The sequence below is a fragment of the Ovis aries genome, chromosome 1 (assembly GCF_016772045.2).
Source record: "Ovis aries strain OAR_USU_Benz2616 breed Rambouillet chromosome 1, ARS-UI_Ramb_v3.0, whole genome shotgun sequence".
NCBI lineage: Eukaryota > Metazoa > Chordata > Mammalia > Artiodactyla > Bovidae > Ovis > Ovis aries.
Genome location: NC_056054.1, coordinates 101,203,965 through 101,231,658, shown reverse-complemented (window position 1 = coordinate 101,231,658; position 27,694 = coordinate 101,203,965). Strand labels below are relative to the sequence as shown.

At 51.1% G+C, this 27,694-nt stretch overlaps 1 protein-coding gene across 4 annotated transcripts; it reads left to right on the top strand.

Moving 5' to 3' along the window:
* Positions 1-1,375: 1,375 nt before the first annotated feature.
* PI4KB (phosphatidylinositol 4-kinase beta) lies at positions 1,376-27,692 on the top strand. Of its 4 annotated transcripts, XM_042254466.2 has the most exons (13): positions 1,376-2,368; positions 8,813-9,749; positions 14,354-14,398; positions 16,827-17,054; positions 17,922-18,149; positions 19,697-19,806; positions 20,369-20,473; positions 21,120-21,243; positions 21,943-22,208; positions 25,245-25,377; positions 25,602-25,722; positions 26,372-26,434; positions 26,810-27,692. In XM_042254466.2, exons 1-13 carry the CDS (start codon positions 2,364-2,366, stop codon positions 26,989-26,991), a joined length of 2,547 nt encoding a protein of 848 aa, XP_042110400.2. In that variant the 5' UTR covers positions 1,376-2,363; the 3' UTR covers positions 26,992-27,692. The 4 variants fall into 4 exon arrangements, with proteins under 4 accessions (XP_042110400.2, XP_042110439.2, XP_014947723.3 ...); XM_042254505.2 differs by lacking the exon at positions 14,354-14,398; XM_015092237.4 differs by lacking the exon at positions 26,372-26,434.
* The last annotated feature ends 2 nt before the right edge of the window (positions 27,693-27,694 follow it).

The window sequence follows — 27,694 nt, the reverse complement described above, 5'->3', positions numbered from 1 at the left end:
CTGGGCTCAAATACCTAGCCTCAATGTAGACTATTAAGTAAGGTCCTATGAGGGGCAGAGGTTACGTCTGGACAGAAGTTCTGATGGAAAGGGTTCCTAGTCAGTATGCTAACTGACAAATAGAATCACACAAGACAGCACCAGAAGTCCATTTGCAGGCCGATTTTTGTTTATTTGTTTAGATTTTACATGGTTTGGTTTTGCTCGGAAGGCGTGATTATGCCCTCCAAGCTTTTGTCATTTCACTCACCTTTCCCAACCTGGCCCAGTCCAGCCCCTCCCAGGATGGATCGAGGTCCGAAGGCTGAAGGCCAAAGGCTGCCCAGGCAGGTGGTGACCTCGGAGGCAGAACCGCGGCCTCGAGTCGCGCCGCTAACGGCGAAAGATTGACGCGGTTGGACAGCGCCATTCCCCAAGCGATAAGGGGCGTAACCTTGGCGTCGTCCTTAAACATGAGTAAGAATAGGATAGTGAAGGTGACTATCTTCCCAGCCTGTCCTTTCTTTCTCTTTCTGCTGTCCAGCTCGGCCCCCAGCGTCCGTCCCCCGACCTGATTTACTAAAGGAGTCGTGTGGAATAGGGGAAAGTCACTGACTGCCATTACGGTAACTTGGTTGCTAACTCGAACAGGCTCATTTACGTATAATTTGCACGTTCCACTGTTTACTGAAGTACGCGGCAAGCCTGTACTTCTCCTCTAGCAGGGAACCCACGCCCGCCCGCTACACCGCCGCCTTCTGCTCTAAGCCGGGAGCCCCTGCCCCTTTATCCAGAAAATCTTACTTCCCTTTCGGCTTCCTTAGCTTCGCAAAAGCTGCCTCTTAGGCCCGCCTCCCAAGGCTTGGCCCCTCCTCCCACCCGTAAGCTCCTCCCCTGGTCCTCTCCTCCTCCCCGGCTTCCAAATCTCTCTTCCCGCCCCCTTCTCTATTTCTGAACAGGCATGTTTCAGGCAGCTTACCCGACTCCTTAGATTACTATGGGATCCGTAGGGTCCTGAGCGTCGGAGTAGCAAGAAAGCATAGCCCACGAAGGGCCTGAATTCAGAAGAAAACTCGAGATCTACTGAGGAATTTATTTATTTATTTTTAATCCTGGTGGTGCGAGGGAGGAAGAGAAGGTTGTGAGGCCCGGTCGAACGCGCGGCAGCGCGAAGGCCCCCTCAGGCGGCGCTGAGGGCAGCCCCGCAGCCGGGGCCTGGTGCAGCCGCCGCGGCCGCTGTCAGGGAAGCGCAGGCGGCCAATGGAACCCGGGAGCGGCCGCTGCTGCTGAGGCGGCGGTGTCGGCAGCCCGACCCCGACCGCCCGCACCCCCTCCGCCGGGGTCCCCCGGAGGTAAGCGACTCCTACCCTGTGAGTGCCCCTTGCCCTGTGTGTGAAGGGGTCCCTCTCCCACCTTGTCCAGCACAGCCTCCCCCGCCCCCACACCTGGGTTCGACTACAAAACTATCCTCCCGGTGGCACCCGCATTCCGGGTTCCTTCACCCGTTCTTCCCGAACCTGGGGTCCTCCTCTGCTTTTTGGCTTCCTCTTCTGTTTAGCTCCTCCCTCTGCCGGGGATTCCCCCCTCCCTCACGCTTATCCCTGTTGCCTCCGTCCCGAATTATCTTAAGTCGTCAAGCCCTTCCACATCACGATGCCTTTTATAGGGTCCATCCTTGTTTGTCTTTCCTCATTGTCTGTGCCCCAGCCCCTTTCCCCACGGCCTCCGCCTTTATCCCTTTTCCTGTTTTGCCCCTTAACTCCGATGTCTCTGTGCATCCCCAGCCCCTGGTTCCCGGGCCTCTGTGGCCGGCTCTTCCTCTGCTGCTTCTGATTCCATTACCTCACTGCCACCCACCCACCCAGCTCCCGGCTTCCAAGAACTGTCTATTCCTTCTCCTTAAGGGATCTCAGGCCCTCACCATCATTCCCAAAGTACTGTTTACATTCTGCTTTGACCTTAATCCTTTCTTCTCTAGAGTACTTAATGATTCCTGTAACTTTCTTTAGCTTTTCTCGACCCTTCCTCAGATCTCCCAACCTCTGGAGGTTTGTTCCTGTAGAAGAGAGATCTGACAGTGCTCCTTCCCATTCAGGATTTCCAACTTTGACACTTCCCTCGAGTTTCAAGGGTTTTGCTGATCCTTGTGGTATTGTTTTGCCGGTGGTCTTTATGTGTTCTCTGTCCCTCTGCCTTTACATACCACTTATTTCAGGATCAGCTAAACCTTGAGCTAAGAAGATGTGTTGGGAGGAGGGGGGAGCCTCAGCTGTCTCAGGCTTTTCTCTGGACAGAGGGTGTTTCAGAAGGATGGAGCAAGTTTGAAGCAGTTCCTATCAGATTACACTTTGCTGGAGGAATGAACAGGCCTGCATGGAAACTGAATGAGGTTGTGAGAAATTTTGTTTTGGATAATTTAATTTTAGGCTTGTCTTAGAGGGATCACAGAGTATAATGTCTTCCCACCCCTAAGAGGAATCGGTTTACTCTCTGTGGCTTTACTAGAATGGTCTTGGTTAATTCCGTAAGAGCTTAGGCCTGGAGTGGATTTGGTCAGGGGGTAACTGGGAAAAGGAACATGAGCCAATGGAAAGAGCATGTATATTGAAAATCAGGACTCCTGGGTTTAGGATGTGACTTCTTCGCTTGACCTTTAGCGTGACATGTTTTGGGAAAATGGTCCACTTTATAGGCATAGGTACAGTAATAGGGGTATAGCACAATGTGGGGGAAAAAATTTGACTTCATTATTTGTTTACAAAACACAGGGTTCCTCAGACACAAGGTATTTATTAGTAGTGATTCAGTTCTGAGAATTTTCCTTCATTCTGGCTGTTGAACCTTTCTAGTCTCCAGCCATGGGAGTAAATCAGTTTGAAAGGCAAGCTCCAGGCCTGACTCTTTCATCTGCCTTGATTTGGTTCCCCACTGCTTTAAGTTGCTGACCAGCTTTGCTGTTCCTCTTGTTCTTGAGCCATAACTCCAGATTCTGTAGGCGTAAAGTACGTTTGTGGGAAAATCCTTTGAGGAATCTGGCTGGAAAAGAACAGTTGAATTGAGTTGGGACTTAGGAAGCTAGTTGCTCACCTGTATGCCATGTCTCTCTCTTGGCCTCCAATCGTGAAAAGAACACGTGAAGTTCCCTTCATCTTCCTACTCTAAGCCTGTTTGAAAGTAATCATGCTGCTTTGTCCCACTTCCCCCTTTGTCTGCCTCCTCGTTAGCCAGCCAGTGTCCGATCTCGTAAGTCCCCTTTTTAGGAGCAGCTTTGCTCCTTGGGAGCACCCCTAAAGAGAAGTCATATTCCTCCTGGTTTCTCTGCTTCCTTCTCAGAGCTGGGTCCACACTGTGTGAGAACACATTTGCTGAACACTATCCAAAGCAGAAAATTGAGATTGTCTAATTTGGGGAAGAAGCTTGAGAGGGACCAAGTGGCATGAGACCGGAGAGAGCCTAGTTCAAGTGCATTTGGAGTTTGTGGAGGAACAGTTCAGAGAGAACTGAGTATACAGGTTGCTTTCTTTGCCATCTGTCAGTTACAGCAGGGGCTCCCAGAGCTGGCTTGGGCTGTCTGGCTGGTATCTGCTTATACCAGCTCTAGAGCCCTGAACAGATTTCTCTGCCTCATTCAATATTGACTGAACTTTCCTGAGACCACTGTTCTCCCTTTCCCTGATGCCACTCTGCCTTGGGGCCTTGGGTAAGCATTTACCTGGTTCCTGGTAGGGCTTGAGCTTGTTTGATGGCTTGGTTCTGTATTTCTAGAAGGGAAAGGTTGTACTCAAACTCCATGTTTACCATTGAGGTTAAGAGGGAAGGATGAGCTGAGACCTCCTTAAAGAAAGGTTTGAGTTAGACTTTGAGACATGAGGAGGGAGTCCTCAGGAGCAGAACAGACAGCTTAGGATGATTAGAAGTCCCTTTTGAAGAGCAGCTTCTTTTTCAAAATTATTATTAAAGACTGATGTGCATTTGGAAACAAATCCAATGGTACTTAAAGAATTTATGATGAAAATCAATAGTCTCTTTCCCTTCATCCCTACTCCTAAAGATAACCTCTTCTCTGAAAGTTATTGCCAGAGCTTTAGATAAAATTTTTGTTCTTGTTTGGTTTATGAATTATTACAAAAGAAGACTGTGTTTTAGAAGATTCATACCTCGTGTTTATATGTTTTTGTTTCTACTGGAAGCCTGAGTACCTTTAAATGACATATTTGAACCTCCTTGCCGTTAACTTTTTAAAAAATTATTTATTTTTAATTAGAGGATAATTGCTTTACAATGTTGTGTTGGTTTCTGCCCTACATCAGTGTGAATCAGCCACAGGTATACGTATGTGCCCTCCCTCCCACCTCCCACCCTGTCCATTAACTTTTAATAGCGTCTCTTAACTACCTCCCTTGTAGGATGAAGATATTGACTCCACTACTCTTTTTTCCAGTTCATATGATCCATCTCTCCATCTCAGAGGGATCTTTCTTTTTTTTTTTCCAGAGGGATCTTTTAAAAGGTGATGGAAAATTGAGCTCACCTTTCTGTTTGGAGGTAGAGCAATAAATAAGATGGTCTCTTAAGGGTCATTCTATGAAAATACAGGAACATATTAAAAACATGAGGACTGATCTGAAGCAGTCATGCTTATCTAATTCATGGAAAAAGATTTCAAGAAGGGGATGGTGATTAACTATGTGAGGAAATTGATCTGGGGCCCTTTACACCTTGTCCTAGCAGAGACCAATCCACCAAGTCATTTCATGGAGGCCAGTGGAGGGTTGTTTGTCTAGATTCTTTTGAGGTGATGAGAAGCAAGAAGCCAGGTTAAGTGATAGCGTTCCCTACCCCCAGAACCTTCTGGAGACTTGGATGCTCCATCACAGAAGACATGCACGTGTGCCTCTGTCCTCCTTCCCTGCTGTTCTCTGCTTGGCCCTGAGCAGCCCTCTGATGCTCACCTGAGGATTCCCTTCTTTGCCCAGACATCAGGTGTGGAGCCAGTTGGTTGTCAACATTCCCCGTCCCCCTCCCACACACACCCCTTTCCGAGAAGCTAGCTGCTGGTCTGGGCCATGGTAGACCTCTTCAGTTCCCTTCTAGCCTCACCAGAAGGCCACTTTAGGCTCCCAGTGTGAAATGTGGAGCCTCAGTTGTCTGTGTCCTTGAGAGCCATAGGAGTCTTTTGATATTAAAGGTTTGGACTTACTTCTCTGGGGTTTTTCTTGTTCTCTGACTTTTAAAAGGGGAAAGGTGGTGAATACAGAAACCGTTTCTTCCTGTTTTGCTTTCCAGTCCTTTCACTCTCTTTAGTTACTCATCAAAGCTGTATTTACTTTGCATTTCAGAATGAATTAACTGATGTTAAAGACCATATCTGGATTTAGGTTTTAAAAAATCCATTTATTTCTTATTGCCTAAATTGCCAAAACAACCTGCATTTCCTTCAGCTCCTCCTTCTCCCCATGACTTGCTTCAGAGGCAGGCAGTTCCTGAGACTCAGGAAGGTCAGGAGGGAGGCCAAGCTCCAGTTTGGTGGTTTCTAGTGGCATAGCTGCCCTTTACAGGAGAGGAGTTTGCTTTTCCTCCTCCTCTTGACATTATCTGTTCCCTGGGGAGTAAAGGCTGTCAAATGGGGGACCTGTTCTGTTCAGTGGGCAAGTCCCCTAAATATGTGATATGGGATTTCCAGCTCAACCCTGGGATAAAAGAAATGATGGCCTCCTTGCCTTCCTTCTTGGTGCCAGTAGTAATCCCAGTTGTGACCATTTCCAGATCGTCTGCATTTCCTAGTGAAATCTGAAATGCTGTATGTGGGAGAATGTCTGAACTTCTTTTCCCTTGGAAGTTTTGAAAAGTGGTCTTTTAGGAGCTTTTGGTGTCTTGAAAATCTCTGGAGTAGAGGAAAAAAGAATCATGTGCCAAGCATAGAGAGATTAAAAAAAAAAAAAAGAGTTGGTTGTATAAAGTGATTTGAGTCTGTTGTGTGAGTGTCTAAGCAGACCTAAAGGGTAGTAGTGGTCCCAGCTGAATTTGAGGAATTTGAGAGCCCTCTGGTGCAGTGTGCTGCAGAGTCGCAGCAGGTACTGATTAGCACTTCCCTCTTCTTATTCCTGTGCACCCCACAGTTGCGAGTAGAGACAGGTCCACATGGGCAGAGGCAGCCATGCCGGTTCTGCTGCTCAGAGGCCACTGCCTCATTTGGGAAAGAGCATAGTGAAAGAGTCGCCACCTTCTTGCTGATTCTAGTCTCAGACTGCATCAGAGAAATTCAACTGGGGGATGAACTTCTTGCTTGACAGAGTTAGGAGAAAAATAAACTGAAGTAGCCTTTTTTTTTTTTTAATACTCCTTGAGAGCTTAAGAGTTCTCCATCCATCTTCCTGCACAACATTAGTGGTTGACTGCTGGGGGAGAGCAAGCTGGACTATATATGTTGGGCAGATGAAGGTGACTTTGAGTCTTAAAATTTCAGAGATTCAAGAAGAGGCCCTGAAAAAGTAGTGGTGGAAACTCAGGCTTTGCAGAGTGACTAGCGAACCTGTGTCTTGAGCCTCCTTCCACTTACTTGGGTTTACTAGGGTCAAACCCCACTTATCAGGTTCATTGATGCCACTATCAGTTGGAAATTACCTGCCTTCCAGCTCCGCAAGTACTTCTGCCTTCCTCTTGCTCATGCTCTTGAGTGTGACGTGGCCTCATGCTATTTGTATTTTTGTGAAGAGGCCTCTTGAGTCCTTTGCTACCTACAGCCAGACTCTGGAGCTACGTCAATCTGACATTGATATAGTGTACCTCTCCCAGTCCTTGCTTTGAGATTTCCTCCTGTTCTGCACTGATTCTCCTGATCTGGATTTAGTGAGTCTCTGAAGAATCATTCTAGGCAGGCAGTGGCTTTTATCAAGTGTCCTCTCACTGACTTTCCTTCTGATCCCTCCAGAGGGGGATTGTTGGTTGTATGTTTTCTTCTCCTTTGAACATTCTGGACACGTGGCCTCCAGCCTGATACCTTTTTGTCTTCTCACAGCCCCTCCAGTTCTTGGAGTGTGTGTATGAGGATGGGAGAAAGTAGGGTTGGGATAGGAGAGGGCTCACATAAATGTTTTGGAAGAGTCTCGAGTAACAAATGTTAACTAAATCACTCTCCATATAAACAACATAGGCGTGTGCATGTGCGTTGTTTATCAACCTTTTAGGTGATTAGGATTTAACTAGCACTTGTAGCAGAGAAGGCAGTGGCACCCCACTCCAGTACTCTTGCCTGGAAAACCCCACGGCGGAGGAGCCTGGTGGGCTGCAGTCCATGGGGTTGCTAAAAGTTGGACACGACTGAGTGACTTCACTTTCACTTTTCACTTTCATGCACTGGAGAAGGAAATGGCAACCTACTCCAGTATTCTTGCCTGGAGAATCCCAGGGACGGGGGAGCCTGGTGGGCTGCCGTCTATGCGGTCACGAAGAGTCGGACACGACTGAGCGATTTCACTTTCACTTTTCACTTTCATGTACTGGAGAAGGAAATGGCAACCCACTCCAGTGTTCTTGCCTGGAGAATCCCAGGGACAGGGGAGCCTGGTGGGCTGCCGTCTATGGGGTCGCACAGAGTTGGACACGACTGAAGCGACTTAGCAGCAGCAGCATTTGTAGAGTGTTACTGTGTGCCTGTACAGACTTCCTTGTAGTTCAAACAGTAAAGAATCTGCCTGCGAGGCAGGAGACCAGGGTTCGATCCCTGGGTTGGAGAGTTCCTCTGAAGAAGGGAATGGCAATCCACTCCACTTTTCTTGCCTGGAGAATTCCGTGGACAGAAAAGCCTGGTGGGCTACAGTCCATAGGGTCGCAAAGAGTCGGACACGACAGTGACTAACACACACACACACACGCTGTGTGCCAGGGACAGACATGTTAATTCCTTTTGCATACATAAAGTTACTCATTCTGTTAATACACAGTGACATTAAGAAATAGACATGTTTCTTCCCATTTTACAGTTGAGGAAACAAACTCAGAAGATAGGAGGTTTGCCTGAGTTTACACACATACTGGCAGAGCCAGGATTTTGAATCTCAGCCTGTTTGAGTCCAAGTGCAGGAGTTTTTCCACTATCCTTCAGCTGCCACAGTGCTGGAGGAAGGGAGCATGATGTCATGTCCTCAGACGAGCAGAGAAATGGCACACCTCAGCAGGGTTGACGATGGATGTTTCTGAGCTATTTCCTTCTCAGTAAAGCCTGGTGTGTTTGCTGGCCATTATTTTTTGGGTGCTTTGAGTCTAAAAGGGAAGGTAAGAAAAGTATCTGTAACTGGAAAAACACATCAAGATTTTAGCGCTAAATAAAGGTGAGATATTCAGGACCTGTGTATGGAGTGTTATATGAGGAAGAAAATACAGTTTAAAGAGGAAAAATTAAAGGTTACTGGCAAGGCATTTGAGGGAGATATGGGAAGAACATGGAGAGAGAAGAGCATTTGAAGAGTTGGGGACAAGAGAATTAGGACCAGAATTGCTTCCCAGTCTCTCTGAAGAATTTGTAAACCTAGATAAACATAACACACATAAAGCAACATTTGGCAAATACAAGTTAAGAACAGAGGCTAAGATGAGTAACTAAGCACAGAAGGAGTGAAGAGTAATGTAGGCATCGGAGGCACAAGGAGGGAGTCAGGGTAAGCTTCCTGGGAGGGGATGACTTTTCATCTGTGTTTGAATGAGTCCCAGAAGACTTAAAGAGGGGATGCCTGGGAAGGTTTCCTGGCGCGGGCCAGGCCTGAGGTCGGCACCACTAATGGTGTGTGTGTGTGTGTCTCCCTTTCTCTTCCTTTCTCCCTCCTTCCTTCTCTAGCTTGCAAGCTCCAAGTCTGGCTGTGGCCATGGGAGACACGGTAGTGGAGCCTGCCCCGCTGAAGCCACCTTCCGAGCCTGCTCCTGGCCCGCCAGGGAATAATGGGGGCTCCTTGCTAAGTGTCATCACGGAGGGGGTCGGGGAGCTCTCGGTGATTGACCCTGAGGTGGCCCAGAAGGCCTGCCAGGAGGTGCTGGAGAAAGTTAAGCTCTTGCATGGAGGCGTGGCCATCTCTAGCAGAGGCACCCCACTGGAGCTGGTCAATGGGGATGGTGTGGACAGCGAGATCCGTTGCCTGGACGACCCACCCGCCCAGATAAGGGAGGAGGAAGATGAGATGGGGGCCACGGTGGCCTCAGGCACAGCCAAGGGAGCAAGAAGGCGGCGGCAGAACAACTCCGCCAAACAGTCTTGGCTGCTGAGGCTGTTTGAGTCGAAACTGTTTGACATCTCCATGGCTATTTCATACCTGTATAACTCCAAGGAGCCTGGAGTGCAGGCCTACATCGGCAACCGGCTCTTCTGCTTTCGTAATGAGGATGTGGACTTCTATCTGCCCCAGTTGCTTAACATGTACATCCACATGGACGAGGACGTGGGTGATGCCATCAAGCCCTACATAGTCCACCGCTGCCGCCAGAGCATTAACTTTTCCCTCCAGTGTGCCCTGTTGCTGGGGGCCTACTCTTCAGACATGCACATTTCCACTCAGCGACACTCCCGTGGGACCAAGCTGCGGAAGCTGATCCTCTCAGATGAGCTGAAGCCTGCTCACCGAAAGAGGGAGCTGCCCTCCTTGAGCCCAGCCCCTGACACAGGACTGTCTCCCTCAAAAAGGACCCACCAGCGCTCTAAGTCAGATGCCACCGCCAGCATAAGTCTCAGCAGCAACCTGAAACGAACAGCCAGCAACCCTAAAGTGGAGAATGAGGATGAGGTAAAATTCCCGGGCGGGACGAAGGGGCAAGCCAGGTGGCATGGAGTCAGGATGTCTGGTTCAGGGTTACTCTCCGTTTCACTCCTTCCCTCTGTTTCATTTCACCAATTAAAGATGGAATGTTAGAATGGAAAAAGACCTTAGGATTCATGTATTCCAGCTGCCTCATTTTACAAAGGAAGAACTCAGAGACCCAGGGAGATAAAGTGACTTGCCTCAGGTCGTATAGCTTAGTAGCAAGGCTGATCCTCCTGACTGTCCAGTGGGTTTTTACTAAATTGCACTGCCATCCGCTTACTTCCTGAGAACTGTGGCAGAGACCCTCCCCAGCCTGACTTGAACCCTGGGATATCTACCAGGACCTCTCAGAGCAGCAACCATGGCAGGGAGAAAAAGGGGTTCTGTGTGTGAATTCTGTGTGTGCTGGGGGAGGGGAGATGATAAGCAGACCCTCAGCTTCATTCTCCTGGCCACTGCTCTTCATAATCCCTCTTCCTCACTCCCTGGAGATCCTGCTCCTTGTTGACATAAGGGTAAGGTTCATTCCCTATCACTGAGGCATCTGCAGAATGCCTTCCTGCCTGCCTTTCCTTGGGGGAAGGGCTGTCTTGCTTGTCTCTTTCCCATATCATTTGGGAGAAGCACAGAAGGGAGAGGGAGGCATTCCTGATACGGAGTAAATCTTGGGCACACCCAGTGTCGAGTCAAGGACCTGAAGCCTGAGAAGAAAAAGCAGCAGTTGGGGTGTCCCATTTAGGATACAGAGTGGGGTGAGGTAAGCCATCAGCTGGTCACGTTGTTCAGTGTCCGACTCTTGGCGACCCCATGGATGCTGCATGCCAGGCTTCATGCACACCATTTATTCCACATCTGGACAGAGAGCAGGGACACTTGCCCCATGAACAACCAAGTGTTAGTGACCTACCTGACGTCCCTGCCAGAAAGTGGTCCGCCATTCCCCACCCCACCCCTGACTCCCCACTAGCCAGGCTCCCATCTGGCTGCCAGCCTAGCCTTAGGGAAGAAGGGAGAAAAGACCGAGGCGTTTGCACTTGCTGGAGAATGCGTGTAGCCATGGTGCTGGCATCTGCCTCTCTGGGGCCCACAACCCACCCACAGTTTTGATACAATGGGACTTCTTTCAAGTAAAGAGAGGTCAGAGTGACTGGGGCAGGGAAAGGCAGGAGGGAACGAGAGTACAGAGCCTGGTCTGTCTGGAAATTTGGTGTTGTGATGGTAATGGGAAACTAAAGGAGCTAACATTTATTGAGCACTTAGTGCGTGCCAAGCACCATGTCAAATATTTTACATGTAATCCTCGCAACAGCCTTAAGAGATAGGTATTATTTCACCACTGAGGAAACAGGTTGGATGATTTGCCTCAAGTCTCTCAACCAGTGTCTGTCACACCCAGCCTCAGCTGTCAGAGTCCATACGGGGAAGAACAGCCTAGGCCTTAGCCATGAAGGTTTCCACACCCATGCACAGGCAGGGCCCAGCTGTTCTCAGAACCAGAATGGACCATTTTCATTTCCGGTTGAGCTTGGCAGGAAGCCCAGGGTCATGAAAGGAGGCTGTGGCAGAGCGAGAAGAATCATCCAGAGCTGGTGGGACTAAGGTCGTGCAGGGTTTGGGAGCTCCTCTTGGGGTCAAGCCTGTAGTAGTATGAGTGTGAGCAGCTGTAAGTGAATCCCTCGGTGCCTCGTGTCAGGCGCCTCTTGGCTTTTCTCCACAGGCATTTTGTAGTACTCATCCTAGGACCAGGAAAACGGAGGCCTCGGCCTTTTGTCCTCCGTGCTGATCCTTAGTCCCCCTTGCAGCCCACTGCTGCCTAGGATGGGGTTTGGGGTGACGCTGAGACGCAGGTGTTCTGTGGATGCTAAAGTCCTCTAGATTGTCCCCTCCAGCTGCCATTCTTCCCAACCTGGCTCCTGTTTCTCGGGTCAGTAGATCCAGGACGAAAGGAGACACCACTCCCGGGTGATACGACGCTAGCAGAGAGAGACACCAGAGTCCCCTGTGGCTCCGCAGGAGCTGCGAGAGAGTCACCAGGAGCCTAAGCGTTGGAGCCTTCAGCCAAGAGGTCTCTCCAGACCCCTTTGACTTTTCGAAGATACATCTTTCAAGGCCTTTGTCTCCCAAGCACTGGTTTTCTTTCTTCTGATCGTCCCCCTCCCCTGTCATGCAACATTCGTTCACCCAGCCTGTAGTTCTTGAGCTTGTCCACAGCAGAGCCTGTGCTGAAGGCAGCAGGGGGTGCAGGATAGAATGCTGTCCTTTCCTCCAGGAACTTCCAAGGTAGTAGGGAGATCCCATTATCCAGGAAGTTGCTTGGTTTGTGACTCTTCAATTTTATATCCTGAAACTTTACTGAATTTATTAGTTCTAGTGGTTTTTTGGTGACTCTCCTAAAATGTTGATTCCTGCACTTGAGGAGGAAGTATACAGCTCTCTGAAACAAAACACATGATTATCTAAGGTCTGAACAGAGACTTTCAAAGGAGAGACACCCTGCTTGCCCTCTCTGGCTTTCCCCGTGGGTTCTGAGTTTAATACTGTGCCCCCACCACCAGCAGGGACCCTCTGGAGGGTGAAGCGAGGCCTCCAAGAAGAATCCCAGGTGCTCATGCTGTCTCTTCCTGCCTAGGGTCTCCCAGCAGAGTGCTTCTCTGCCCAGATCTCACAGAGGGTTCTATTTTTTAATGAGGAATCTACACTCTCCCCTACAAGTAAACAGCTCCAGCACTGATTTCTCCCATCTCCTCCCATTCCCGCTCCCACCCCCCGCCCCAGCCCAGCCCTTCAGTTTTTCTCAGCCTCGTCAGGGAGCTCTTAAGTGGCGCAGGTAGTTTTCCTTTCCAGTTGTACCCACCTGGTAAATATTTTGGCCTAGGGTGGGGGCTCAGCGAACAGAGCGATTTAGATCCTACCCCCACCCGACACGTTCCCCCTGTACTGTAGATCAGCCTTGTCTTCTCAGGGCTGTAACCTTTGTACAGAGAAATCTGCTATCACACTGGAAGGCCAGGAGGCCTTCCAGCCCGATAGAGTGTGATGTCAGCTTCTTGGCCTCAAGCTTCTCTCCTTAGAGCTGACTCAGGTTGAGTGACTCAAGTCTCCAGAGGAGAGAGGAGCAGTTCACGATATATCTCCCTGCCCCCAAGGCTGTTAATGAGTCAGACAGGACCATCCTGTCTGTAGAAGCAGCTGGAGCAGGGCTTGTGGAACCCATATCCTGCCTACTGTTCCTTCCCCACCCAACTCCTGGGTAGAGATTGAGCCAGCAAGTCATCATCAACTTCAGCATCCTAGCTGCCTTGGTGCTCCCTCCCACCACCACTCCCCCTCAAGCAGAAGAGCTACGGCCTTGGGAGAGTGTTCAGCTTGACTTCTCCTTCAAAGTGCCACTCTTCCCAGATTCTTTAAAGAAAGACCCGACAAGAGGGCCTCCAGCTGGAATCGAATGTAAACCGTGGAGTTGAATTAAGTGGCTGCTTGAAATTCTGATCGCAGAGTAGCTCAGTGACCACTGCCCTCCTGCCCTGGGAGCGGCTTTGACTTTGTCTCCCGAGTCCAGGACCCTCCCTTCCTATGTGCCGTGTACCCACATTGCCCCTCTCCCTGTCCTGGGAGACCTTGGTGGACAGAACTCAGGGTGGGCCTGTGCACGAGTGCCCCGGAGCCACTCAGTGACTTGCAGCGCCAGTCCTCGGCCCCGTTTTACTCGCAGACACTAATAAGACATAGGAATGGGGTGGGTTTTAGCTAACTCTCCTGAACTGGGGCCAGGACGGCTGCTGTGGAGCAGCCAGCCACTCAGCTTTCTCAGATGGATTCAGCTGGGACCTGGCTTCTCAACTTAGATCCAAAAATTGTAATTTATCAAGTGTCACATGAAACAGCCTGATCGGAGGCCTACAGAAGTTTGGTAGGTAAGACAGTTACTCATCCTTAACTCCCAGCAGCACCTAGCACAGACGTTTCATGCTCCTGGGTCCCTGCTAGCCCTCATCACATGATTCAAGGGTGGGATTGGGTTTCCCAGGGTGATAATGAGGCTGATTAGAGAGGAGATGTACCTGGCACTGAAAGGCTAGCTCTTCTGCATCCTCCTTGACGTCTCCAAGAAGCTGGAGGAACGTGGGATTTCTGGTATGGGAGCCATGCAGCTTGTTATATTCAGTCTCAATGGTGGTCTCCATGGAGAAGGGGTTGGTTGAGAGCATGTGGGTGAATACCGAGGAAGCAGGAAAGCTTTGCAGCATCGAGGTACCTGCCTCCCTGACAGATCCAGCTGTAGGAATTTTTCCTAGAAGGAAGACTTGTGCAGGCAAGAACAGAAGGGCAGGAAATGAAAAGCAGAGGCCACTACCTCTTCAACCCTTCTGACCTCAAGGTCTACGCTAGCTTTCTAGTATCTTCCACAATGTCAAGAATCTGGGCAAGTGGCATTTGTGGGCTGACTTTCTTTCATTAAAGCAGAAAGGTAGAGCTACATAAGAGAAACAGTCATGATCCAGGTTGGAGCTAAATTCTTTGCCTTTGTCTCTCTCCCTTCCCTCCCTGCCCCCTTCTTCTCCCCTTGCCCTCCGGCCCTTTCCCAGGAGCTCTCCTCCAGCACCGAGAGTATTGATAATGCATTCAGTTCCGTAAGTGGGGCCAGGCTGGGACTGGGTGGCAGGCTCCGCCCATGGCCGCATTTCCTCTCCGTCCCCAGGTCTTCTGAGTCCCCAGGTCAAGGCTGGAGTTAAAAGTTGCCTTTTCTTCCTGGGACTCCAGCCCCTCACTCCCAGGCCTCTGAGACCTGGAAGAGCCCCTGTTCTTCATTGCCAGTGCTGAGGGGTCTCAGTTGATCCTTCTCCCAGGACAGCTGGGTTGCAGTGCAACGCAGCCCCCAGCTCCTGGTTCTCTAGAGCAAACAGCTGGGAGAGAGGTAGAATTTATCCCTGGATTAAAGCCAAGAGCAGCTTGGCAGAAACCCCCAGGATCCTGTTTCTCCCACCCAGCACCCTTTCCCTGTGGCTTCTGCCGTCAGACCATCAAATACTTACTCAGTGTCTTCTGAATGCCAGGCCCCATGCTGGGTGAGCTGACTGGAGAAGCAAATAGGATTTGGCCTGAAGGAACGTTGCGCCTCCCCACACCAGTTTCCTTTTTAACTTCACGTTTCTTCCAGGTCTGAGTTCTTCCCTTTCCCAGCCCCCTGCCCAGGATGTTTCATAACCCTCATTCTCCTTTCTTGTTCCCTCTGGACTAACCCCTGACCCTCCAGTCCCACAGGGTCTCGGACCTTGTTGCTGGGCAGAGACGTGAGAGGAAATGCTGGACCCTCTGGGAGTTTGGATGATTCTTTTACATTTTACTTTTGATTTGTCTTCCCAATCGGTTTTCTCTGTTCTGTGCTGATCCCCTTTCAGTCATGACTCCTATCTCCTCCCATGTGGCAGTGCCTCTCTCTCGAGGCCTGGGGTCATATTTCCAACATGCTGACATAACTTAGGGGCTCCCAGCCCAAAGGCTGAATTGAGGATGGGAAGGAATTCTGTTGTTTCTAATCTGAAATAACTATGAATTGGTTGGGGTGGAGGGTCTCTGGGACCATGACCGTTTGCCACCTGAGTGGATGGATTAGGGGATCAGGATGAATGAAGGAGTGAGTCTCCAGATCTCCTCTTCTGTTCTTTCTCTCTCTGAAGCCCCTAGGATATTTCCAGGGACCAGAGGGCTAGTTCTGTTGTCTTCCTGTCTTTATCTCTTTTTCGACTCTGCCTCCCGAAGCATTCCTGGCTGATTCAGACACCCGGGTCTTCATTACTGTGTGGGGCCCTGGGCCGGTCCCCTGTAGGTAGAGCCTGAGAGCTGAGCTGTGCCTTTGAACCCTGGCTCTGAGCACATGCAGAGGTGGGCCTGGTACTGCCCAGCTTTCCAAAGAAGCTCTTTATGGCAATGTGAGGGAGTGAGGGTAGAAATTCTCACTCGGGAAACTGAGCTTGACACACAAAGAGGGAGAGAAGCCTGGTGAGTGAGATACTACTGTTTCTATTTGAGGAAGAGATACTGTTCTTGCCTAGCTGAGGAGAGATGGGCCAGGGAGCTGGGTGCCTATCTTGATAAAATGCCTCTTAAGGTGGAAGGACTTAGGCTGGGAAAGGAGCCCTTTTCCATGTCTAGCTGAGCCCATCTCTTTCCCCATCCCCACCTGACTCCCAACACTGACTTTGCCCTTTCTGAGAATGCAGTGCCCAGCGTGAGCAGCCAAGCCCACAGAAGGGAGCAAATGTGGGTAGCCTAGTCCCTGAGAGGTAGGGGAAGAGGATCCAAGGAGGAATCACTGAGAAAGACAGGCCTTCAGGGCCGGCACCAGGGCCTGAAAGGAGCTGTCTTCTCCACCCACCTGTGCACACCTCCCAGCCTCCATCTGCTTTTTCTTTCCCCGTTGATTGTTCCCTCATTAGTGCAAAGTCTGCTCATCCTGCCTCATACCCTGCATGCGCACTGACCCTCGGTGAGAGATTGTAGGGTGGACAGGGGGGTGCCGTGGAAGCAGCGAAAGTCACTTGACTGGACTGAATCCTCCTTTGAAAGGGGAGGTGCTGATTCACAGCTCCCCTCTGGAGCTCTGTGGGCCTGCTGGACACCCAGCCCAGGGATCCTGCAGGGAGAGGGATGGCCTCGTTGCTGAGATGGGTGAAGCGCTTCAGGTGTGAGCAGCATTTCTGTCTGGGTCCCTGGCTGACCTGTCTGGATGCCATCCTCCCGTCCGTCTGGAAGCCTTGGGACAGTTCCTCGGGAACTCAAGTCCAAGAGAAGTGGGGTGCACCGAGTGGCCTGGAGTCACACACCCCCTTCCCGTCAAGAAACAGCCTGCGAAGGAGGGCAGTGCTTGCTTTTCTGCCTGCTCCCAATTCAGGTTGATGGGCATGGGTGGGATCTCCTGAGAGGGCCGAAAGGTATCCCTTCCCTGGAGTACTGGAGACACTGGGACCCCTGGCCTGCGGGGCTAGTCGTGACTGAGTGGGAGGACCACTTTTTTCTATGGTTTCTTCACCATCTTTTACTTCACCCCACCCCCTGTAGCCCGTCAGACTGGCTCCTGAGCGAGAATTCATCAAGTCCCTGATGGCGATTGGCAAGCGGCTGGCCACGCTCCCCACCAAGGAACAGAAGACACAGCGGCTGATCTCAGAGCTCTCCTTGCTCAACCATAAGCTCCCCGCCCGAGTCTGGCTGCCCACTGCCGGCTTTGACCACCACGTGGTCCGTGTGCCCCACACCCAGGCTGTCGTCCTCAACTCTAAGGACAAGGTAGGTGGGCTTGGGCCTCAACCAGACCCCTCATCTGACTCTACTCCCGTGGCTGTGTACAGGCCTAGGGAAGCCCCCCTGGCATCCTGGACTCCTCCATAGCTCATATGCACCTGTCAGCCTTGACTTTACCTCTGCTCTGTTGTGATTCCAAGGGCCTGCCTATCCCTGTTCTTGAGCTTTGTTTTTCTGGACCAAAGAGGCCTAATGTGTTCAGCTTGCCTCCTGCTCTGTCTCAGAGGAGAGCCACTCTCCTCACCACCCTCTAGTCCTTCTGGGAGCTCTTCTCCAGCCCTTCCATAACTCTTAGGCTTTCCAGGTACAGCAACAATAAAAGTAGAGAAATGTTTGTTTCTAAGACCTTTTCTGATCACAGTGGGCAGGGAGAAGGAGAGAAAGGTGCCCAGTTCACGTTGGAGAGAATTAGCTGAAGTAGTATGCTGGTTGAAATGAGTACTAATGGTTCAGATGTTTGTTTGTTTTTTCCAGAAGATGTATTGAAGATTAGAATCCTGTCTGGCACAGTGCCCAGCTTTTTTCTAGTCTTTCTGTTTTGAGGACAAGCCCGAGGCATTCAGGCCTCTCTGATGGGTGGTAATTGATAGTTTGGGGTGTTTTGGTCAGGTGTACCCTCTGTACATTTTGAAGCTCAGCTGAACATTTGCTAGACTATATACTCTCAGCCAGACTCTTACATATGTATTCAAAGGATCCGTTCCTGCCCTCAGTAGGACATTCCTGGTGTCTGGGGACTGAGGGAGGTGGGCTGGTGCAGGGGTCAGTGGCAGGACAAACTGTGTTACCAGGGTTGTGGTCTTGGGGAGCGGCGGTGGAGGGACATTACAAATACTGTTCTCACCACCCCAGGCTCCCTACCTGATCTACGTGGAGGCCCTCGAATGTGAAAACTTCGATACCACTAGCGTCCCCGCTCGGATCCCCGAGAACCGGATTCGGAGCACCCGGTCTGTGGAGAACCTGCCCGAATGTGGCATCACCCACGAGCAGCGGGCAGGCAGCTTCAGCACTGTGCCCAACTATGACAACGATGACGAGGCCTGGTCGGTGGATGACATAGGCGAGCTACAGGTGGAGGTGAGGGAGCTCCAAGGAAGTAGTACTGGGCATAGGACCTGTTCGCCAGGCGCTTTCAATGTATTTGAGACAACACAACACTCCCTGAGGCTGCTGCTGCTGCTGCTAAGTCGCTTCAGTCGTGTCCGACTCTGTGCGACCCCATAGACGGCAGCCCACCAGGCTCCTCCGTCCCTGGGATTCTCCAGGCAAGAATACTGGAGTGGGGTGCCATTTCCTTCTCCAATGCATGAACGTGAAAAGTGAAAGTGAAGTCGCTCAAGTCGTGCCCGACTCTTAGCGACCCCATGGACTGCAGCCTACCAGGCTTCTCCGTCCATGGGGTTTTCCAGGCAAGAGTACTGGAGTGGGATGCCATTGCCTTCTCCAAAGAATGAGGCTGGAGAGGCCAAAATGGGCCAGATATAAGAAGGATCCTGTAAGGTGCAGAAAGAAACTGGGATTTTGTTCTGGGGTTGTAGGGATCCAGAACAGGATTCTGTTAGAACTATGACCCAACCAGATTCCATTTTGTGAAAAGGCAGACTCTACTTGAGCTGGCAGTCCAATTGGGGAGACCAGATGCAGACATTTAAGAGGAAAAAAAAAAAATCTGTGTGTAAGATACACAACACAGCAGTGTGCAGAAGTGGCGAATGGTGTTAGGAGAAACGCACTGGCACAAGGGAAGGAGAAAAGAAGGGGCTTGACATGGGCCTTGGAGGCTGACATTGTATAGAGAGAGGTGAGGAGATAAGATTGAATGGCTTAAGGCTTCCCTGATGGCTCTGTGCTAAAAAGATCCGCCGCCAGTGCAGGAGACACAGGTTCAATCCCTGGTCAGGGAAGGTCCCACATGATGCGAAGCAACTAAGCCCCGTGTGCCACAAGTGTTGAACCTGTTCTCTAGAGCCCAGGAGCCACAACAAGAGAAGCTGCCACAGTAAGAAGCCCGAGCACCACAGCTAGAGAGTGGCCCCTACTCGCAGCAACGAGAGAAAGCCTGCACAGCAACAGAGACCCAGCACAGTCAAAATGAATAAAAGATGGGATGGCTTAGTTTAAAGAAACGCTCAGAGGAACCTAGCCTGGAGAGTGCCTGTTCTGGACCCTAAGGAAGACTGCATTCCTGGCCTGGGGAGCTCTCAGAATAAAGCTGAAAGTTCAGCTTTCTGTGATGGTCTTGGCAGTGGTTTGCAAACTTGAATGCATTGGAAGTCTTCTGGAGGCTTTGTTAGGAATTCATATTTCCGGATCCCATTCCCAGTCATTTAAATTCAGATCGATGGTGGCTTGGCATCTGTGGTTTAGCAGCATTCCAGGTCATTCTGATGCAGCTATAGTTGACACATTGAGAAACACTGCTAGAGGGTCTGGGGGCGGAGCGGGGAACCTAGGTAGTGTAGGGTCCAGGAGATGCATGACCTGGGGAGGCTTCTTGGAGCAGAGTTTGAAAGGGAGGACTGGTCATGCTGTGGAGAGGGCAGCATGAAGGGTGATCTGAAGAGGAGGTGGAAGAGGCAGCCTGTGCTCAGCGCTTCTGACCTGCAGTGCCCTGCTCTCCCCAGCTCCCTGAAGTGCACACCAACAGCTGTGACAACATCTCCCAGTTCTCCGTGGACAGCATCACCAGCCAGGAAAGCAAGGAGCCTGTGTTCATCGCAGCAGGTGACATCCGGTATGGCCAGACCGTGCGGCCCCTCCTTTCTCATCCCTCTCTTAGGCGCCGCCTGTCTCTGTTCCCATCCTTTCTGTCAGCCTATAGCTTCCTGCTTCTCTCTCACTCTGTTCTTGTCCTGAGGCCACCAAACTAGAGGGAGTGAAGGTGTGGGTTGAGGAGTTACTGGGCTACTACAGAAAGTAAATTTTAAAAGGACTCCAAAGGAATGAAAGCACCAGAGGAAGGTCTGAGCGTTTCCCAGAGTGGGTCTGGGAAGACGCATTGCTCAGAGAAGGAGGAGATGGTGTGGGAAATGCAGATGCTGGAGCTGTATCTGTCCTGATGCAGAATCCTGGTAGGAAGATGGGGAGGGGCTGCTAATCTGCGTTTAACATGATTACAAACCACCAGGTGAGCAAAGCCATCAGTGGTTTGTTTCCTTCCATGAGTCCTTCTTAGCCCAGGTTTCTATCTCTGTGTGCCCAGAGTTAAGGAAACAGTGCAGGAAATGCCAGCATAGACAGGGACAGGAGGCTCTGGGGTAGCTCCTCCAAGCAATGATACAGTTTCTTCCTGCTAGACGTCGCCTTTCGGAGCAGCTGGCTCACACCCCCACAGCCTTCAAACGAGATCCAGAAGACCCTTCTGCAGTTGCTCTCAAAGAGCCCTGGCAGGAGAAAGTGCGGTGAGTTGGGTGGGGATCCACCCTCCATATTCTGTCAGTCTCCTCTGAAAGATCCGTCAGGCCTCAGGCAGTCTGAGTCCTTCCCTTGAGGGGGGTTTGATTTGAATTTTTCATAGAAGTTGTGTCTCTGTCCTCAACCTGGCATCACCCCCTGCTCTTTTTTTTTTTAAATATATTTTATTTTATTTTTGGCTGTGCTGGGTATTCATTGCTGCACGTGGCGCTTTCTCTACTTGCAGAGAGCAGGGGCCACTCTCTAGTTGTGGTGCACGGGCTTCTCATTGCAGTGCCTTCTTTTGTTGTGGAACACAGGCTTGAGGGGGTGTGGGCTTCAGTAGTTGCTGCACATGGGCTCAGCAGTTATGGCATAGGGCTTAGTTGCAAGATCCCATGTGGGATCTTCCTGGACCAGGGACCAAACTGATGTCGCCTGCATTGCAAGGCAGATTCTGAACCACTGCACCACAGGGCAGCCTGGAATCACCCTTGGCAGGTCCTGCTTCTCTTCACAGGCGCGTTAGAGAGGGCTCCCCAGGGCAGCCTGGAATCACCCTTGGCAGGTCCTGCTTCTCTTCACAGGCGCGTTAGAGAGGGCTCCCCAGGGCAGCCTGGAATCACCCTTGGCAGGTCCTGCTTCTCTTCACAGGCGCATTAGAGAGGGTTCCCCCTATGGCCATCTGCCCAATTGGCGGCTCCTGTCAGTCATTGTCAAGTGTGGGGATGACCTTCGGCAGGAGCTGTTGGCCTTCCAGGTGTTAAAGCAACTACAGGTAAGAGAAGAGGGGGAGAAAGAAGGGAAACTCAGCCCATCTACAGATGTGTGAAGTGATCACACAGGTCCTTCTGCAGGAACTCTGCTGGGGACCAACTTCCTGCCTAGGCTGAAGTTGGATTTCCATTAAACTAAGCTGGTGCTTCTCCCGAGAAGTAAAGCCCCAGGAGCAGCTCCACAGCGCTCTCTTGTGGCCCTTTTGTGGCTGGCACCTGTTCTGATCACAGATCAAAAAACTCCCAACTGATTTGCAGCAAGTGGTTTGCGGTGGGCTGAGATGTCAATCCCTGACCCCCAGGGTGGATGCCTACAAGCAAATTCACCTGTTTAATCAGTTCTTGATATAAATATTTTCATTTTCTGGAGAAGATTCCTCTTTTTCCCAGTTGTTTGAACTGGGATTAACAGCTCCCATTTGCCCTGCCTGGGATGTGACAGTGAGGTCTCCTCTCCCCTCTCCCTCTTTTTAACTTCTGTCTATAAGATGCCTTTTCCTACATGCCACCCTGCGTCTGGTCAGACCCTGGATTTCCTTTCAGAACTTCCTGGTCCTCAGTGGGATAACAGGGTTTTACTTACTCGATGGCCTAGATTCCAAGGCCACCAAGGATGGGAACTGTCTGAGATTGGGAACAGAAGGGATGTTGGCCTCATCCTCTCATTTAGAGTCTTAATGCCACTGTGTGCTTCCTCACAGTCCATTTGGGAACAGGAGCGAGTACCCCTGTGGATCAAGCCATATAAGATCCTCGTGATCTCGGCCGACAGTGGCATGATTGAACCGGTGGTCAACGCTGTGTCCATACACCAGGTGAAGAAGCAGTCGCAGCTCTCCCTGCTCGATTACTTCCTACAGGAGCATGGCAGCTACACCACTGAGGCCTTCCTCAGCGCCCAGCGCAATTTTGTGCAGAGTTGTGCTGGCTACTGCTTGGTCTGCTATCTGCTGCAGGTCAAGGACAGGTAGGTGAATTCCTGTCCCTCATCCTTAGCTTTTCTCCAGGGTTTCCTGTCTCCCCATTTATTCATCACCACCTTCCACTGCCAAGATATGAAGATGAAACAAACACATTTTAGGTCGAGACAGATGTATTCCTGTGCTGTTAAGGCAAGGAGGCAGACTGACAAGTACCAGGGCAAGGGGCAAAGAAGTGAAGCATTTATGGGAGGAGCAGGGGTCTGAGCATGCAGAGTCTTGAAAGACAAAGGAGAATGAGGACAGAGAAAGCTGTGGATGGAAAAGGAAGGATGTTCCAGGCAGAGGAAACAGCTCGAGATCCTTTAAGCACGAGCCACACTGCATGGCACAGTAACAGTGACGTCACGTAAGTCGAGGCTGGATTAGTAGGGCCTTCATGAGGCCCAGGAGGTTTATTCTGCAGGCAGAGGAAACACCGTGAGCCAGTCTGTGTTGAGTGAGTGTGCCCTGTGGCACTGTGGGCAGGGTGGATCAGTGGACCTTCAGCTGTCAAACAAGAGGTGATGAGGCCTGGTGTGAGGGCAGTGGTAGAGACTGAGAGCAGAGAGGAGCAGATGAATATGAAAGACACGGTGGACACAAGTTGAAACTCCCAGCTCTGAATTCTCCTCTTGTGGCATATGATTTCCAAAACTCAAGTTGTTTTGCGCAGAGCTGCCATTTCTGCCAGTATCATGTGACCTTTAGGAAGCTCGTCTTTGCACATAGGTGAACAACATACCACACAAAGGTTGTTACACCCTTGAGGCCCTGTTTTTAAGACTGTCTCCAGACAGTGACTCAGGGTCAGTACTGGACTGCAGCTGTGAGTTGTGCCTCTCAGGGCACAGGGCAGCTGTCCTGGGAAAGCACTAGCCCAGTGGCCTGTGCTTCCAGGGTTCCCAGTGGCATGGCAGCACATTAAGGTTAGCCAGCGGAGCCGCTTATCAGAGATCTAGCATCTGTTAGGTGCCTGCGATGCCTGACATTGTTTAAAATTGAAGTATAGTTGATTTGCAATATCATGTTAGTTTCAAGTATACGGCAAAGCGATTCAGTTATGTATATATATGTATGTGTGTGCGTGCATACACAGAAGCCTGGTGGGTTCAGTCCATGGAGCTGCAGAGTCAGACACGACTTAGTGACTAAACTATGTGTGTGTGTGTGTGTGTTGCTTAGTCGTGTCCAATTCTTTGCAACCCCATAGACTGTAGCTCACGAGGCTCCTCTGTCTATGGAATTCTCCAGGCAAGACTACTAGAGTGGGTCGCCTAGAGGATCTTCCCAACCCAGGGATTGAACCCAGGTCTCCCACATTGCAGGCAGATTCTTTACCATCCGAGTCACAGGGATATATATACACAGACACACATACATATTCTTTATCAGATTCTTTTCCATTATAGATTAATACAAGATATTGAATATATTTCCCTGTGCTATACAATAAATTCTTGTTTATTTTATATAAAGCAGTGTGTATCTGTTAATCCCTCCTAATTTATCCTCCCTTCCCCTCTGGTAACCATTGATTTTCTGTGTCTGTGAGTCTATTCCTGTTTTGTAAATAAGTTCACTTATTACTCTACCATAATATTTATCTTTTTGTCTGACTTATTTCAGTTAGTGTGATGATTTCTAGGTCCATGCATGTTGCTGCTAATGGCATTATTTCATTCCGTTTTTATGGCTGAGTAAAACTTGGTTCCAAGCTTTAGACTGTCTCTCAAGAGTCAGGATTTGGAACCCAGGGCCCAGAGAGCCTAGAGCCTGAGCCCCTATGTTGAGTAAGTGGGGGCAGGGAAGCAGGTGATACTCAGGCCTCTGGGCTTTTCTTTAGGAAACTAATATATTTAAACGATGAGAGTCCATCCTTTAAAAGTGGAGGAAGAGACGGGCAGCTGGTAAATCTTTCATTATAACTCAAAAAAGAATAGAGGTAGTTAAGTCCTGAATGGACTCATCCACTGGTGAGAAGCCTCAGCAGTGAAGGGGCCCCCGAACGAGTGTTTCAGAATGAGGGCCCTGCAGCAGTGCAGCGGTTAAGGAGGGAAGCGTGACTGCCCTTCATCCACTGGCTTGGGGCCTTTCACAAGTCAGTCGTTTCTTCTCTCAGGGCTTGTCTCCTCACCTGTAAAATGCGAGGCTGGACTAGGACATCTGGGGCTTTCTGGCTCTCAAGATTGAGTGTTGCTGAATTTGTTATGCTTCCCCAGAAGGGTAGAGACTCAGATGGGACTGGGTTATCCCTGTCCCTCTTCTTTTGGCCAGTCAAACCAACCCCAGAGAAGGTGGCCTCAGACCGTGAGCTCTTAGCCTAACAAAGCCTCTTTTGACTCTGAGGAGGTCCCTTATGGGCCAGGCCTCACATGCTTAGCATGTTAATTTTTCCCCTCCGACTGGCCATTCATATAGGAATCACAAAGACCTGGGATTTCTCTCTTGTCTTCATGCAGCTAGCCTGTAGGAATTGCCTCCTGGGAATTTTTTTACATAAGTGGTTTTACCAGACAGTTAAAGCTGACTCTTTGAAGCCCCCACACTATTTTACATTTAAACTCCACTCAGCCTGGGATTGCTGTTCCCTTCCAGTGGGGTTTCTGATTTGCAGTGGGCCAACAGGAATTACAAACAAAACACAGGTAATTAGGTTGTAACTGGCCGCCTCCCACTAAGCCAAGTGCTTGGCCTCTGTGACAGCTGGCCAGAGTGCAGAGGCTGGCTTTTCTAGCTTTCCAGTTCTTTACTAGATTGGGATTGGGTGCTTAGAAGCGCGATTATTGGGAAATGGGGATAATCTTAAAACTCTGTTATTGTTAATGATAGCAAGTGAGACCCCATTGCCTTTGTTAGCAGTCTACTTTTCTAATTTCCTTTCTTCCTCCTGCCAGCTTTGGGTTCTAGGGGCTGGACCCAGAGTTCAGCAGGAAAAGTGGCAGGGCCCTTGCCTGGTGTCGTGTGGCCAGTGTGTTGCAGCTTCAGCTCCCACCTCAATCGGACTTCCTACTGTCTCTTCCTCCCATCTGCCCCCTCCTCAGACACAATGGGAACATCCTGTTGGATGCAGAAGGCCACATCATCCACATCGACTTTGGCTTCATCCTGTCCAGCTCACCCCGAAACCTGGGCTTTGAGACATCAGCCTTCAAGCTGACCACGGAGTTTGTGGACGTGAGTGAGGAAAGAGAGGTGCCTCACTGTGGTGTCATGGGAGGGGCAACTGGTAGTCTCTCCGCAAGTGGGAACAAACAGATCAGAAATGGGAGTAAGTCAGGGTGAGGTTGGATGTCCTGGGAGGCTTCCTGCCTGGTAAGAGGTGGGTACGTAACAGTTCGGCACATTTACCTAAGGGAGGAGTTGTGAGCTCCCTTGCGCACACAGCTCTCTCCTCGCAGGTGATGGGCGGCCTGGATGGCGACATGTTCAACTATTACAAGATGTTGATGCTGCAGGGGCTGATCGCGGCTCGGAAACACATGGATAAGGTGGTGCAGATCGTCGAGATCATGCAGCAAGGTGGGCCGGGGAGAAGCCTGTGTTCAGGACAGGGTGGGACCCATAGTGCCTCGGGATTCCCTCTATGTTGGGTCCCTGGGGCATGGAGCCTCCAGAAGGTTGATTCCACCTCAAGACTGGGGGTGGGGCTCCCAGCTCTGATCCAGTGCCCTGCTTCTCCTTCCACATATTCCTCCCGATTCCTGACAGCTAGTCCTGGGGGTGGGAGGGCCGAGGCAACAGAAACTACCTCCTGTGTGCACTAAGAGGGGTAAAAAAGAGGAGTCCCATCTCCAGCCTCCTGGTCTCTTCCTGTCTCCCCATCCTTTGTCCCACTCTGAGTGTCTCGTTCCATTGCTTGGCTCTTCACCAACTCAGGTGTTTTCAGTCACCACCTTGCTCCGCCTGGCCTCTGACTTCTGATGGCCCTGTCCTCAGACCCCTTCCCTGGGCCATACTCACTCCTGCTCAGAGCCGAGCTGTGTTCTTCTCTCCTCTATCTGCTCTCACTGCTGTTTCCTCACTGCTTTGCCATCTATAGTCTTTTGTCCAGGATCCCTCCTCTCCCATCTTCTCTGGGCCCTCATCCCCATTTCCCCCTCAGGGCTTTGGTGTCCACCCATTCTGAGCTGCCAGTCTCCTCCTCCCCATCCCTGCTCCCACCCCACAGGTTGTCGCCGTTGCTCAGGAGCATCCCCGTCTGGCCCCGTGATGACGGTGGCCCAGGTCATCTGTGAGTGTCAGACGTAGCATAGGCAGAGGCCTGCAACCAGATAAGTGCCCAGCTCAGGGCCCGCTCCCCAGACTTCCCGGCCCTCCCTCTGGGTCCTAAAACTGCTCCCTCCACCCTTCCTGGAGGAGATGCGGTGCTGACTCCCTGCCCTCCTCTGCCCTTGTGCCCTTACCTAGAGGCACTTAGGAGTGTGGGATGAACAGGGGCTCAAGACAGGGCCTCTCGCCGGCCCTCCCTTCTCTGCCCAAGCAGACCTGCACGCACGCTGTCAGGGTCTGAGAGGGAGGGCAGGGCAGCAGGCAGCCTGGCTCTCTCCTGTTACACTGCGCCTCCCTCCTTTCCTCGTGTGACCCTGTTCCTCGCTGCTGCCCCCAGGCTCTCAGCTCCCTTGCTTCCATGGCTCCAGCACCATCCGCAACCTCAAGGAGAGGTTCCACATGAGCATGACCGAGGAGCAGCTGCAGCTGCTGGTGGAGCAGATGGTGGACGGCAGCATGCGGTCCATCACCACCAAACTCTATGACGGCTTCCAGTACCTCACCAACGGCATCATGTGACGCCCTCCTCTTCAGGCCCCAGCGCGATGGGGGGGTTCAGGGGACCCTCCCTGGGAAGGCCCTTGGAGAAACCCTAAGCCAGGAAGCCCCACCCCCCAGCCATCCACCAAGGGGAATGGAAGGCAAGACATACAAAGGATCATGTGGTAACCGTAGAGCTTGCCGGGGCGGGTGGGGAGAGCCAGCTGCGGGGTCCAGACTGACTGGGGCTTCCTTGCCGCCACCCCAGCTGTGTCAGTATTACCACCTGATGGACTCCAGGACTCACTGCCCTCCAGAGAACAGAAGTGATAAGTGTGGGGGGCGCTGGGGCCTCGCTTCTCCTCACCAGGGTCCGAGAGGTTCTTTCCACAGGCCATCTGCTTCATGTATTCTGGGTCCCAGGAAGAAAAGAGTAGGTTCTTGGTACTGAGGACTTGATCCTGTGGTTGGCCTTTGGCCATGCTGCTGCCTGACTGTCCCCTCCCAGGGACTGAGCCCTAGCCCGAGTTCCCCTGGGTAGATGGGCTTTGGCACAGGGTCCTGCCCTTGCTGAGGTCCCCCATCCCAGAAGTGAGGAAGGGAATGATCACGGCCCCTCCAGTCTGAGGGTACTGGCCTAGCCTCGGGGAATTCCTTGCCCTGATCCCTTCCCCACACCCAGGGAGCTAGCTCTCAATTTTTTATTTTTTTGTTTGAAATAAAGTCCTTAGTTAGCCATCTG

What these genes read in the sequence shown, in the direction of transcription:
- PI4KB (XM_042254466.2), top strand. An exon ending in AAGTGGAGAATGAGGATGAG is followed by an intron (nt 9,750 to 14,353) that starts GTAAAATTCCCG and finishes GCCCTTTCCCAG; the next exon opens with GAGCTCTCCTCCAGCACCGA. An exon ending in CGTCGAGATCATGCAGCAAG is followed by an intron (nt 25,723 to 26,371) that starts GTGGGCCGGGGA and finishes CCCACCCCACAG; the next exon opens with GTTGTCGCCGTTGCTCAGGA.